Genomic DNA, 15,327 nt, shown 5'->3' on the forward strand with positions numbered 1-15,327 from the left:
TGTATGTATACAGTTCTTACCCTCGCTGTTAAAATTGGGTGGGCAGGACTCCCTCTGTTTAAAAGTACGTGGGCAGTGGCCCGTTGGCCCACCCATCTCTGGTGTCTATGACTTGATTCCAAATACAGTATAAATTATAAATGTTAAAGGTCACATTTTAATTAAGAATGCTGTTTAATTGTTTAATTTTAGAACACTGACTTTTGTAAAACTTGTATATGTATACGAATCATCAAACTATTACATTAAATGCCTGTTTGTGAACTTCAAGAACAAAGCCAAATATGTGTTTTTTTTTGTTGTTTTTTGTTTAATGTATGACACATATTATTGTTTGTCAAAAGGTCCACACTTTATAAAAATGTGTGCTTTGCCCTTTGTTAATCTGCAGCTGGAACCAACTGAGCTGCTGACAAAGTGCCTTTCTTGGCAGCAACAAGACGATCAGTGGAAAAATGTGTCTAATAAACTGCCCGTGTGCGTGTGTATGTGTGTGTGTGTATTTGTGCGTGTGTATGTGTGTGCGCATGTTCTATCCTTCTGTGGATACATTTTGACAAAATGTTCTAAACAAAGACAGTAAATCTTATTAAAAAAATTCAACAGTTTTGGCATCCCCCCCCACCCCCAAACAAAGTTAAAAAATAAACATAAAGAAATAAAAGTTTTATGAAACTGTTATAGTCCTGCTGTCCTTAGAAAAGCGAATGCATGAAATGTATACATGTATAAACTTTTTAAGTCTCAGTAATGATGATTACTCTTTCATTCAGATTTCATCTGGGTATGTTGCAGCAGGTAGTAACACTCTTTTATAAACTGGTTTTACTTTTTTTCAGAAAACATTGAGGTAAAACTTTGCCCTTGCTTCAAACAAGGACTGCTGTTAGCATGTACGCTAGTAATATTTTTAAATTAACATGATCCTAGCAGATATTTTAGAGGTCCTGCTTGTCAGAGCGATATGGATTTATAGGCTAATAGTTAAAAGAGAAGTGCAGCTCCACATATTTGATTAACTATGTCCTTCTGGTCTCTTGTGACTGGGTAAGTGGCAAGATAATAACATCTGCAAGGGTATGTGTTTGTTTCTGTGCTGGTGTTTAAATCTTTGTTAATACTGTAAGTTCCATGAGAGACTGTGGAAAGAGCAAGCCCTAAGAAACCGCATCTTCTTTTTGAGCAGCAACAATAACAAAAATCAACATTGCCATAAATCAACACTGTCAACTTGACCTTCCCAACCAGGGCTACATCACAGAATAATTATTGGGGAATTGTATAATAAAGGTAGGGCTTGCTCCTTTTTTACATTTATTTTTCAGGGGCTCACAGAATACTTCTATAGAGTAAATCATTCACCTTTAAGCATAGTACGTGTTTGACAGAGGCGCCTTCACTGAAACACCATAACACCTATTAACTATATAACGGCCAACTTTAGTTTTTTAGTTGTTTCTGATCAGCTGAGCTGACAACATGTTGTAATTGAGTGGGGCAGAGATACTGGTATCCAAAGCAATAACAGGAAAGCCTCAGGTATGATTGACACTCGTTTAATTGGCGATGGCTTCTTTAAGTTAGATACTGTATCTCCAGCCTGCCTACATTTGGTCAGCTGCTGGTGAAAAGTAGAGAAAATATCAAAGCCCCTTTGACCCTGAAGACACTGCTAGGAAGGGAAGTAATAACAGATTTCCTGGATTGCAAGGCAAGCAAACTAAGAAATGAAGGTGAGCCTAGATCCAGTTGTTAGAAATACTAAAATAAATTTAAATTCAATGACAAAGGATTTGACTTGAAGTCTTTTTCAGTGTCTTCAATGTTTATGAAGACATTCTAAAAAAAAAAAAAAAATCAGTTTGAGACATTTGTCATTTCATCTAAATGTATTTTAGTATTTCTAAATTTAGCACTACTGAATGTTCAACAATGATGAATGATAGGACCAGTTGTTTCTCTTGAAATGAAAATACATGTTTACACACTGACAAATTAAATCTACTTACATTGCAACTTTTTCCTTTGTCCATAATGCACGCCTGTTCCTCTGTGTTTCGTGTTTGAGTAAGATGGCAGCAGCTGTAAGCAGGGTGCTGCATGTATCTGAGATCTTGTTCCACATGAGATGTGTGCATTGAGGTGGAATGTGAATACATGATATGTGTACTTTGATTTTCCACAGTGACCTTGGGGTTCCTGATCCATCTCCGTACCTAGAAAAGATTTGGAACAGATTGCAATTTGTATCATTTAATAACTCCATCACACCATGGTTGCAGGCAATCATGGAAATAGAAACCCTTGGGAAAATTCTATTAGTTCAAACAGATTGTCATTGAAACACCTGAACTAGTTTTTAATGGTTTCTACCGGAACCCAGAACAAATTATCTATCAAGAAATAACTCTCTTTTCAAAAGAAAACCTCTTTAAAATATTTTAGAAAAGAAAAAAAAAAGTGTAAATGGTCTGGGCCCAACTGGTTACCTCAAAGACCAAGCAAGTGCATAACTACTATTCAGAAGAAAAATCCCTCTGACTGGTTAATGGTGCACATATTAACTCACCCACAGAAATCAGTATATCCATTAGAGAAGTGAGTCGCATGATATAGTTCTTTAGTTGTTCCTCTGTTCCACAATTACAAGTGACATAAGCACCCTGGTTTCTAATGGGAATGCTGAGAAGGTGATTCACCTGGTATCACAAAAATGAATTACATTTCTAAGCATTCAAGGTACACTGGGTGTATTGACTTGGCACGGTTGTTCTCGGTTCTGCCTTTGTAGATTTCCGTCTACAATAAGGCCCTGCTTTTATATATATATATATATATATATATATATATATATATATATATATATATATATATATATATATATATGTGTGTGTGTGTGTGTGTGTGTGTGTGTGTTTTTGTTTTAAAGAAACCAGTGTCAGTGAGGAAAAATCAGTTTTGCTTATTTTCTGCAATATTGATTTTAATATAATGAGAGGTTTGATATGGATACATTTGCTGTTCAAAGAGTACACAATTTGTTTGCAATATTCCATATTTGTTTTAACTAGACTGCATTTGTTGTCACACTGGTTGGTGCTATAATGCTCTTAGCTCGAGAACTTTAACAGCTATGAAATTAAGCCAATTGGTCCAAGATAAACACAACAACCTCTAAAGGACTTCAGAAGAGCCCATTCTGTTTATGACAATTTTAACTAAAATACACCGTGGATTGCAGATAGCATATAAAGTAATTTAATTGACCTATGCAGTGCTTATACAGAGTAGTGTTTATCTGTCTTGTGAACAGCATCTGTGACCATTGTGTGTTTTGCTGTGTCTCTGTAAAGAAAGTGAGCTAGAAACACATGGTCTGTTGAGATAGCACATAACAACAGCACATCACAGCTAAACATTACAGCAGCACATTACAACAGCACATCACAGCTAAACATTACAGCAGCACATTACAACAGCACATTATAGCAGCACATTACAGCAGCACATTACAACAGCACATCACAGCAGCACATTACAGCTAAACATTACAGCAGCACATTACAGCAGCACATTACAACAGCACATCACAGCTAAACATTACAGCAGCACATTACAACAGCACATCACAGCTAAACATTACAGCAGCACATTACAACAGCACATCACAGCAGCACATTACAACAGCACATTACAACAGCATATCACAGCAGCACATTACAACAGCACATTACAACAGCACATCACAGCAGCACATTACAGCAGCACATTACAACAGCACATCACAGCTAAACATTACAGCAGCACATTACAACAGCACATTACAACAGCACATCACAGCTAAACATTACACAGCACATTACAACAGCACATCACACATTACAGCAGCACATTACAACAGCACATCACAGCAGCACATTACAACAGCACATTACAACAGCACATCACAGCAGCACATTACAACAGCACATCACAGCTAAACATTACAGCCGCACAATACAACAGCACATTATAGCAGCACATTACAGCTAAACATTACAGCAGCACATTACAACAGCACATCACAGCAGCACATTACAGCAGCACATTACAGCAGCACATTACAACAGCACATTACAACAGCACATCACAGCTAAACATTACAGCAGCACATTACAACAGCACATTACAACAGCACATCACAGCTAAACATTACAGCAGCACATTACAACAGCACATCACAGCAGCACATTACAGCAGCACATTACAACAGCACATCACAGCAGCACATCACAGCTAAACATTACAGCAGCACATTACAACAGCACATCACAGCTAAACATTACAGCAGCACATTACAACAGCACATTACAGCAGCACATTACAGCAAAACATTACAGCAGCACATTACAACAGCACATTACAGCAGCACATTACAGCTAAACATTACAGCAGCACATTACAACAGCACATTATAGCAGCACATTACAGCAGCACATTACAACAGCACATCACAGCAGCACAATACAACAGCACATTACAACAGCACATTATAACAGCACATTACAGCAGCACATCACAGCTAAACATTACAGCAGCACATTACAACAGCACATTACAACAGCACATTACAGCTAAACATTACAGCTAAACATTACAGCAGCACATTACAACAGCACATCACAGCAGCACATTACAGCAGCACATTACAACAGCACATCACACAGCACATTACAGCAGCACATTACAGCAGCACATTACAGCAGCACATTACAGCAGCACATTACAGCAGCACATTACAGCAGCACATTACAGCTAAACATTACAGCAGCACATTACAACAGCACATTACAACAGCACATTACAGCTAAACATTACAGCTAAACATTACAGCAGCACATTACAACAGCACATTACAGCAGCACATTACAACAGCACATCACAGCTAAACATTACAGCAGCACATTACAACAGCACATTACAACAGCACATCACAGCTAAACATTACAGCAGCACATTACAACAGCACATTACAGCAGACCAGTGGTTCTTGGGAACTGAGCGGATGCTATTATAAGGGGTTCAGTCAAGGTTATATACCAGCCCACTGTCAAGTAAAAAGTTAAGCTCTGCTTCACCATGTTCTTTTATTGGTGCCACATACTTATTATTGTAGCAAGGTATAGTTTTGAAATTGATGACAGTTAAGTTTTGCTATGACAATAAAGAAAAGAAAAAGCATCAAGACAAAATTCCATATGGGAAATTAAGTAGACCATTATTTATGAGAAAAAAAAATTAACAGAAATTTGCTAACCCATATTTTCCAGGAACACTTTGACGCAGGAAACATGTGGATATACAGTTCTCAAGTTACAGTTACAACAAACGCTGCAGAAACCTTAGCAACCACTAAACCAAAAGCATGACACATGACTATGTATTCAGTGACTCATCATGACTGATAATTCTGCAGTCACGCTAGGGATTGAGATAAGAAAAAAATCCATGCTTCATGGAATAATGTTAAGTGAGTGAGAAAATGAAGTGGGCAGCAATTCAGACACAGCAGGGAAGACGTTTCATAGACGGATAGGGGAATACCATAAAAATGAGCTGCTGCCAAACCTGAAAGTGTTTCAGACTTCTTTGCATCCATAATTAATAGAAAATGCCAATAAAATGACCAAACTCCCTGTGCTTTAGTCTTCAAAATCATTATCATGTCGATTCACAGAAAGAAGAGTGCTAATAACACTGCTTTTGTGGATGTAATCACTGTCAGAATAAGAAAACAAATAAATAACGCTTTACAGGAGACAGCTCTCTATACCTCCTAGAAATGTATATCTCCAAGAGATGGTTTATACTTTAAGTCAGATAAGGTTTCTTGGAGTAATCTAGCAGTTGTATGCTGCTTAATGTAAATTTGTGCAGAGTTGCTGATATTGAAACACAGAATGAGGGTGCAAATAATGTGAGCTAACAGCTTTAGCATGCTTCCAGCTCATCTGAACTTAATCTGAACCAAATTAGTTACACAATCCTAAATCCTAATCTGAATGTCTCATTGCAAATTGGGGAGTTAAAATTGCTGACAACCTGTAAATCAGCTATCAGGAATGGGCCAGGAACCGATCGCTCAAAAGTAGAGCTTTTCTATAATCTGTGCAACTGCCTGCATCTAGCCACCTGTGTACATTGAAGCTGATTTAACACAGCCCTAAGGCTAAAGCATGTTTCATTATAAAAAAAAAAAAATTGAATTCAAACCAGGCACAAAACGCATGGACATTTTACACAAGCATAAAAAGCCTAAATTTGTACCAAATCCAAGTTTGAGTTTGGACCAAGTTTCTTTTGATTAGATCATGACACTTTTTAAGTTCCCGTTCTGTTCTGCTGTTCCAATATTGAGCTATCATTGTTCTCTATATCTGTCTTTACCTACCTTTGAGCTTTCTTTGAGCTTGCAATTCCTAACTGCCTAGCATTGAACAAAGACTTTATTATTACATTAATGTGATAGTGACCGATAACGTCTGATGGCCCCACTTACTTTCACTTTTCAAAGGTCAGTCTCTGTCACATAATTTTTTTATCCTCCATAACGTTGGTTAGTTCTGTGAATGTTAAGGATAACATTACACCTTCTCATTACCCTTCAGCAAAGTGGCTTTCTGAGCTAGTAGAATATTCTTTGAGGGACAGCTGAGCTGACAGGTAGACAATAAAAGTGCTGGGCAAATAAAGAGGACAAAGTGCCATATAGAGGGTTATTTTGGCAAGTAAATATGACCAGATTCACTGCTAAGTATCCAACATTTGTACCATGTCAATATATTATTGATGGAGACTGTCAGAGAACACAAAGTCGGTGTGGTTTCTATGCAGCAGCGCTAGCAGCTATGTGCAGCTTCAGTGAATATTTAAAGAAAGGTTATCCAGGCAAACAAGTAGATGCACTTATTAAAATTAAAATAGAGGTAGAATTAGTGAACAACTGCAGTCTGTAATCAGTCTCTGTGTTTGATAATAATGGTTGACAAGCAGGCATCAGACCAGAGTGTGTTACACACAGCTCGTACACTGGCCAACTGCAGGATAAGTAGGCTGCTTCAAAAAGCACCAGAAATTAAGTTTCTATGTATCTATATTTGTTCATTAGCTTATTTTTTATTTTTTATAATTTACTCAGCATCTCATTTTCAGTCCCTCTACTTCACACTTTTACAGCTTAGTTGGCTGGTTTGTCAAGGTCAGATAATTGGGATTGTCAGTGATCAGAACCATCAGTTTTTCATTCAATATTTGATATTAACTTTGCATTAATTTTGGGCTGAGCTAGCATCCTGTTACCTGATATGGGTTTTAAGAACATGTAACCTTTTCCAGGTGCACCACTAAACATCATGTCTGTCCACTCTTATTCCAGCAGCAGTATGTTTGCTTCGTGTTAACAGATATCAGCTGCTTGCTAAGAGATTATTCATTAACAAAGTTGTGCATGAGAGATGGTGTCTGCTTCATCTGTGTACCATGCCTGTTGTGTTCAGACCAGCCCCCGCTAGAACAGGGCAAAGTTTAGATGGGATGTGGGTTCTTTCATTCCAGGAGCTTTTACACTAGCATTTTATTGTGACTCATCCCTGCCGACGCATTATACTGGAAGAAAAAGGCATTGTTTAATTGCAGCTACACTGTCATATGGCTGAAGGAGGGAAGCACAAGAAAAGCAGTAATAGAAAACTAAGGAAAGCCAGCAAACTAATGAAGTGCTGCATGGTAGAAGATATGGGGGATCAATGGATGAAGAGGTATGAGACTTAGCAACTTCACAGTTGTGGACAGAAACAAGATCTCTGTGAGCACAGTGAGAAAATAATAATATGTAACAATGTTTAGTTTAGTTTGATATACAGGTTTAATATTAGGTATCAGAAATGTCAATGTTTTGTGATGCACAAGCCCACAAATTACTATTATTCAATAGTAAGAAATAAGATAAGATCAAATAAGAAAATTAAACCCCCTAACATGTAATAAATTTATGTTTTCATACCCTGATGTCCTGTTTAAACTGTGTACAGTAAAAAAAAAAAAAAAAAAAAAGTTTATCACTGATACTCTTACTATCAGAATTAAAAGCATAATAGCACTAATCAAATTGTTACATCACAAGGTAAATAATTATAAATGGCTTGTTACAGAGAGTTTTCATGATGGTATAATACGTTCAATTTACAATATATGCTGTCAGACTGTGGGCTCTGTCCATGTTTAAGGGAAGCTTCTACTGCAGTACAAAGAAACCTTTGAATAAACTGATAGTGAATATGTTAAGGTGTAAGTACAATATCCTTCCAACACCATTGTGAATTGTTTATATGCAAATTTACCAGAATGTTGGTTGTTCTACATTAGTGGATCACAATATTGTTCAGTACTATGTTGAGCTACTTTAAATTGCTCAATTGTGCATTACTGTAAGCTCATTAATTGTTATTTTGTTAATGGAAAAATAATTAATTAAATAAATAAATAATTTCTTCGATAATATACCTACATTTACCAATAAGCTTTGGTAAATCATAAGATTAACCGGTAAATGTCTGAAAAGCAATTTATTTCTTAATAATTTCTGACATTTACCACCTTATTTGGTAAGTGTTCACATTTACTGGTAAAACTTAAGATTGACGAGATTCTGACCTTTACCGGAACATGTATAGTATCTGCAGTCAAACGTCAAGGTCTGTTTTTGTGATCTAAAATGCAGAGATCTTAATGCAGCTGCCTAAATCTTCTAATCTTAATCTATTGTGGAACTATGCACACAGTTAATTTGTTTAGAGGACACTAAATAACAATACATAAGGAAAACATCATTGAGATGAATGTAAAAGTAAAGGTTGGTGGTATTAAGATGCCTTAGATTATTAAAATAAACCCCATTGTCAATGTACTGGAGAAAAAGCTACATCAAGAATGACACCTAATAAATAAAGTAATCCAAAAACAGTCAAACATAATAGCAAGTTCACTATACTTCAAGTTCATTGTGTAAACTGATAATTAACATTGTTTTCATACAGACTGGAATTTGAGGAAGTCACAAAATGTTGTTGAAAAACAACCTGAATGAAGGTAGAAGCACTGCTTGCATTGTCTGCACAAGGCACAAGGCAGTTATTTCAGAGAAATCCAGTTACTGTTGTACAGTAACCCTAATCCCTGTTCAAGCATCAAGCAAACAAGCACGCTGTTCTGTAAAAACCAAAACAAGCCACAACAAGCAAAACAATACTGACCTTCTTCTTGACAAACTGGAAGGCTGAGCATTTCTTGAAGGAAAATCCATTCATGTCACTATTGACCATTTTCATAACCCTCAACAGAAAAGCTGATGTGTGCTGTGGATCTTGATGTCGTAGCTGCTTAGTGAGGGTGGGCTGTGCTTTATTCGCTACCTACTCTTCACTCTCAAAATAAAATTATGGAGAGAGGTGCAGTGAATTACATACACTCCACTCAACAGAAGCTTATTGCTTTTGACATCCGTTAGAAACCCAGGTGCTGCCTGAATCTCTGCAGGTCTGCTGGTGTCATATTCAATCTTGCTCCATGTGGCGAGTAGCAGCAGGGCATTGTTTGTAAGCAGTCTGTGGATAATACAAGCTTCTCAATGAAATCTGCTGCCTCCTCTCTCTCTCTCTCTCTCTCTCTCTCTCTCTCTCTCTCTCTCTCTCTCTCTCTGGGCTGAATTATCTAAGCAAGTGATGTTCGTCTGGCTTGGTCTCTGACTCTCATACGAGTTTCAATTAGACTCCAAGGGGAAATACACTGAGCTGAGAACACAATGACGAAGGGAGCATAACCTGCACTGTCACAAGTGATGGATGACCTGAGAAATTTGCACCACCAGTCTTGTCATATCAACAGACATACTGAACTGTTTAACAATATTTCAGTCAGGACAATATGGAGTTAAATAACCACCTTTATTATAATACAAAGTATTGAAGATTTCCCAAACATTTAACCCAAACAATGGTTGAAGAAAAATAAAAAGTAGAATAAAAATAGTTCTCATCCTCATCCTTTGGAGCATTATGGTGCACTCTGCTAAAAACAAAGGATAAAATACAAAATCTATGCGTTCACCCCGTTGTTCAAAAAATATTAGTGTTGTTGGGCAATGAGTATGTCTTTAATATTGCTCTTTATTTAAATCTCATAAGCACCTGAAGACCACTGCCATGTGTAGGAATGATTCACTGAGTGGCTGTGGTTGTAGCTCCAATCCTGAAAGAATGGCATGAAGAGACGAAAGTCGTTTCGAGAAAGACATCCTGGAAAGGGGAGAAGCATCCGGAGTGCAGAGTGTTGACAGGCTGCAGGACTCCTTTGTAATGGGTGGTTTGGAAGATGAAGGTTGGAGCAGATCTTTGAATGTCCCACAGAGACATTTGTATCTGAGGTAGTGAGTTAAAGGAAACATTAATTGCAAGTAGTGAGGTGATATGTCACTCCAATTAGTTATGCATATCATAGGGACACATGATTGCATTAATTAGAGAAAGCCATCGATTCTCCAGTAGAGTTTTGAGTAGTCAATGTGACAAGAATGAATAAACTGCGATTAACGAGTGACACTGTAACCTGATGAGTAATGTCATATGTAAAAAGAGACACAACATTTAGTAAAGAAAAAGTAGAATTCTTCAATAAGATTTTCAGAATGTGACCCGACCCTGATTGAGCATGGAATCCAATAACAATTGTCTTTAATTATTGTAGATAGATGATCCTGGATCCAGCACAAGCTTCAAGGGGAAGGAAATTAAGGGCTACTCCTATTTCCATGTTTAAAGCATTCCTGGAATTTGAATAGATTTCCTATTGCATCCATTGAGATGGTTCATTGATCAGTAGGATTGGTGAGTGAGTGATAGAACGTCCAACTTAAATCGGGGTTAGAAGCAATAAATTAAAGAAAACAAGCATAGCAGATTTTAAGGCGGCAAGCAGCTTTTATAAAAACATGTAGCAATGTCTCTTTGTAACTGAAACTGGTGTACCACAGTGTAGAAGATCCTACTCGGAACATTTTGAACCAAGTCTTGTAATATTTTTTCGTAATTCCTTTCTGAACATCAGAGTGATGGATATTTATTTATTTATTTATTTATTTATTTTTATAACTGAACATTATATTTTAAAATGAAATACTGGGAACACCTATGTTATTAACCCTTTGTTTAAACTTAGTGACAGTTTTTTAAGTCTATGTGGTATTTAGTCCTATATATATATATATATATATTATATATATATATATATATATAGATATATATATATATATATATATATATATATATATATATATATATATATAGTATTCATCATCTTGCCATTCACAGTGAACTTCTGTAGAGTGGAAACATCTACATCAATGTGAGCATATCGATTTTTATACTTAAAACAGCAAGCATATACACAGAAATGATCATACATAGTATATTTACATTCCCCTAAATAGCACATATCTTAGAACATTTGTGCAAACTGATCCATATATATGTATATGTTGCAAAAAATTGAATTAAAAAAAATGTAATTATTGATTCACTGGTTTTAGAGGATAATGAAAAAATTATATTCTGCGATATTTCGGTGCCCGGTGTTATGCCAAAAAGTGTCACTGCCAAATAGTGTCACCAGGCAGAATTTGGCATCTCTAGGTGCCAAATAGTGTCACCAGACTGGAGACACTATTTGGCACCTAGAGATGCCAAATAGTGTCACTTTGCCAAATAGTGTCACATCGTTATTTAAACAGAGACAATATTTGGCAGTGACACTAAAAAAATCAACCCGTCACAGATTACATGCCCACAGTATACTGTGAAACATGTAGTGCATTATAATGTAACGTACTAACGTGCATGCACATCATATTAGAAAATATATATGTAATAATAGTGTGGTTATGGGCGATCTACTGGATCTTGTTAGAGAACTAGTTGTCTGTTTTAAGTCAAACCAAGTAAATAGTGTACTGCTTTTATGGTTGCATCTTTAATTAATAAGAAGGTTTACAAACTATATTAGTCTATACGAGTTGGAAGACGTCTGTAGCACAACATGTAACTCATTAAGTATGACAGGTTACACTAAGTTCTGCTTTACTTAATGTCAAAACACATAGCTGAATTAAGTAAAACATCCCTAAAGGTAAGTTGATGGCAGATTTCCAAACATCTCAAAGTTACTCATTTTCGTGGCATTTTTCCAAACTTCTCTACTCGGTTACGTAAAGATGTTGTAATAAGTTTATGTTCTAAAGTGAAGTTTTCTGAATACCGCCTTATACTTCTTTACCCTCAGATATTTAAATAAATAAATAAAACATTTTCTAATGCAACAGGTTCTTTCATTTTTAAAAAATGATAGTATTTGGCAATGAAAATGACAGCTTTACAGTAGGCGTGCGTAGATGAATTCGAGAACAGAACGCATCGCCATAGCAGCAGTCCCAAAATCGATGCAAGATCGTCCCAGCATGCATTATCATTTCATTAAAACACACACTTACCTCAATAGAACTTAATCTGCTACGCAGTGTCCCAAAACATCCAGCATGTTTGTCTGGTTCCACGTCCAACGCTCCGAGGTAGGATGGAAGGTGAGAGACATAATAAGTTTGATACAGACTGAGCTTTAAATACATACAATGTAACAATGTAGCAGACAAATGCAGCAGCCACATAGAGCTGAACAATTCCATTACAGTTTTTTCTCTTAATTCATTAAATTCATTGTTTTTATAAGTGTGTAGGGTTGAGGGTCTGCACATTTACATTTGTATGCATTGTGTTTGCATGTTTGTGTCTCCAACTGGTTGGTATATATATATAATATATATATATATATATATATATATATATATATATATATATATATATATATATAGGTGATATATATATATATATATAGTAACACAGCAAGGAGGGGGTTAATTTCATCCCTGCATAAAATGTGTATTTGTTTAATTGTTTAATAATATTTGTTTATTGTTTTATTATTAATTATCCCCTGCACCTGGTGATCATTGTAATTTAGAGCCAGGTGCAGAGTATTTAAAGAAAGCAGCCAGTTTTTTCTGGGCTGCTGCTGTGTGAAGGAGAACGCTTGAAAGTGTGCTCAGTCATAATGAAAAAGGTACTGTGTGAAAGCCTTTTTGCGAACGGTATTTGTAAAACTGTGTGTTTTGTTTTTTGCGTGCTCATTTGTAACGACGGTCTGTATTACTATGCCATGACAGCCTTTCACGAAAAACCAATCAATTTGATAAAACTGTGTGATTTATAACACAAAACCGATAAAATTTGAACATTTATTTGCCCGAAAAGGAAGTCAAAGACACCACACAACAGTTAATTAGTTTCCCCGTTACTTACAGATATTTGTTTTGTTTACATTTTATTTTTTTATATAAACAAGTGCGTTTTCCTTCAGTTTAATATTTCCCCGTTACTTAAACTGGGCGTCGACTAAGCGTGCAGCTCGATTAGCTATAATGATATATATTATATATATATATATATATATATATATATATATATATATATATATATCAATAGAATTTGTTTGGCAGGGATGTGGTTAAAATCCCATCCCTGCAAAAACGTGGGCAAGGTTATAATTGATTGTCAGTTAGACCTGGCTACATGTTGTAGAAGAGCAGCCAATCACTTTAATGTGAGGTTGGTTTAGGAAGGATTGAGAGCAGGAAGCTGTGCTCTCTCAGATAGAGATAGCTGTTGGTTATGTGCTAGTTTATTTTTGATGCTTTGTTTAAAAATTGTTTGTTTGTAAAGAATAAAAACAAGGGAAAATCACTTGAACTGCTTCTGCTATTTATAGCTCTCCCAACCACATACCCTACCACAGTGCTTCTTATGGTTTCAGTTATCAATATATATTAGAAAAATAATGCCTTATAGTATTCTTTCAGAAATGTGCAGTTCACTTGTATGTGTTACATTTTCATTGCTCAAAGGTTGTCTTTGTTAAAAAAAAGACTAGTGATTTACTGCATGTTATTGAATGATCAATGCTGAGACAAAGCACAGCAGATCTCCAGTTTTATGGTAGTGCTTTAACGTTGGTACTGAAACAGGCGAAAATAACAGGGAAAATCCATTAAATAGAGTGTGGCAGGCTGGCAAGTGGATAGAGGCCCAGAGACAGTCTGCAGTTCAAAAAAAATAACAATTTTATTATAAATAACACAAAATAAAAGTGCACAAGGGCAAAACAAAAGGATTCAAACACAAATAAAGCAATACAAAAAGCAAACTTACAAAAATAAGGTTTCCAGGCTGGGCAATGCCTTCATTGGATTCAAACAAACCAAAACCCACCAACCTGCTTCCTCAGCTCCCTCCTCCCAAATGAGAAGTAGAGGCCTCCTTTTATGTCAGGTGGCTGGGCGCTGATTGATCGTTAATTAAGTTAATCATTTAATCAACTAATCAACCCCAACCACCTGAACATAATAAACCCAGGCAAGTAGGGGAAATTAACCTCATCCCTGCCAATTTCTAAACGGCAGTGTCTTGGTAGACACATTTTTTTTTTTTTTTTTTTTTTTTTTTTGTCACTTATTTTTGTTTACTACAACATTTTTGGAATTCTTCCTTTACGTTTGCTAATAATAACACTAAAGTACATCTGTCCTCCCCAAAGCTGCAAGGTGTAACTGAAGTAAAAATAAATGTTAGTTTACAGAGAAAGTATTCGAAAGTATGGAGTAGACAAGTGCTGGAAGTAAGTTCATGAACTTGAACCTAGCCCTTAAGCACTCACTGGGTGAATTTACCAGATTTTGGAAATCCGCCTGGCATATGTATTGCAAACCGAGTCCAAATTGAAAGACAAATGTTTTTTATTGATTTTGACATTCATTCTCTGGATAGCACTACTGCGATGCCATGTGAGATCCTGCTTACAATATTTTCTGCAATAATTTTCTTTAATAACTATCCATGTAGTATAAATATTGGAATTCCAGGTGAATGCTATTCATCGCTACAGATCAAGTTTAATTTTTTTTTTTACTGGAACCTGTTCACAAAAGATGGATTGCTTTCTTGATAAGGAATCTTCAAGAGACTGTACCTGAGTCATACAACCACATGATGCAGCCCACTGACTGCTACTGCTCAGCACAGTTCCTGCAACATATATTTAGTATCTTTAAACATGACGCTTAAACACAGGGGGATGTATCTGGGACCCTTTTTAAATGGTGCCCGCCTTCGGCTTGGGACACATAACTCC

The 15,327-nt window shown here is 36.2% G+C and overlaps 1 protein-coding gene across 2 annotated transcripts in view; it reads right to left on the minus strand.

The window, feature by feature from the left end:
- LOC121316985 (serine/threonine-protein kinase Sgk1-like) overlaps positions 1-9,392 on the minus strand; it is a 44,734-nt gene extending 35,342 nt beyond the window's left edge. The window contains exons 1-2 of one of the 2 annotated variants that reach the window (XM_041252448.1): positions 9,291-9,392; positions 2,010-2,216 (exon numbers count right to left, since the gene is read on the minus strand). In XM_041252448.1, coding sequence (XP_041108382.1) covers positions 2,010-2,216; positions 9,291-9,365 — 282 coding nt within the window. In that variant the 5' untranslated portion in view covers positions 9,366-9,392. The remainder of the gene's footprint in view (positions 1-2,009; positions 2,217-9,290) is intronic. The other variant, XM_041252449.1, reaches the window with a different exon arrangement.
- Between the last annotated feature and the right edge of the window lie 5,935 nt (positions 9,393-15,327).

This window comes from Polyodon spathula, chromosome 6 (genome assembly GCF_017654505.1).
Source record: "Polyodon spathula isolate WHYD16114869_AA chromosome 6, ASM1765450v1, whole genome shotgun sequence".
NCBI lineage: Eukaryota > Metazoa > Chordata > Actinopteri > Acipenseriformes > Polyodontidae > Polyodon > Polyodon spathula.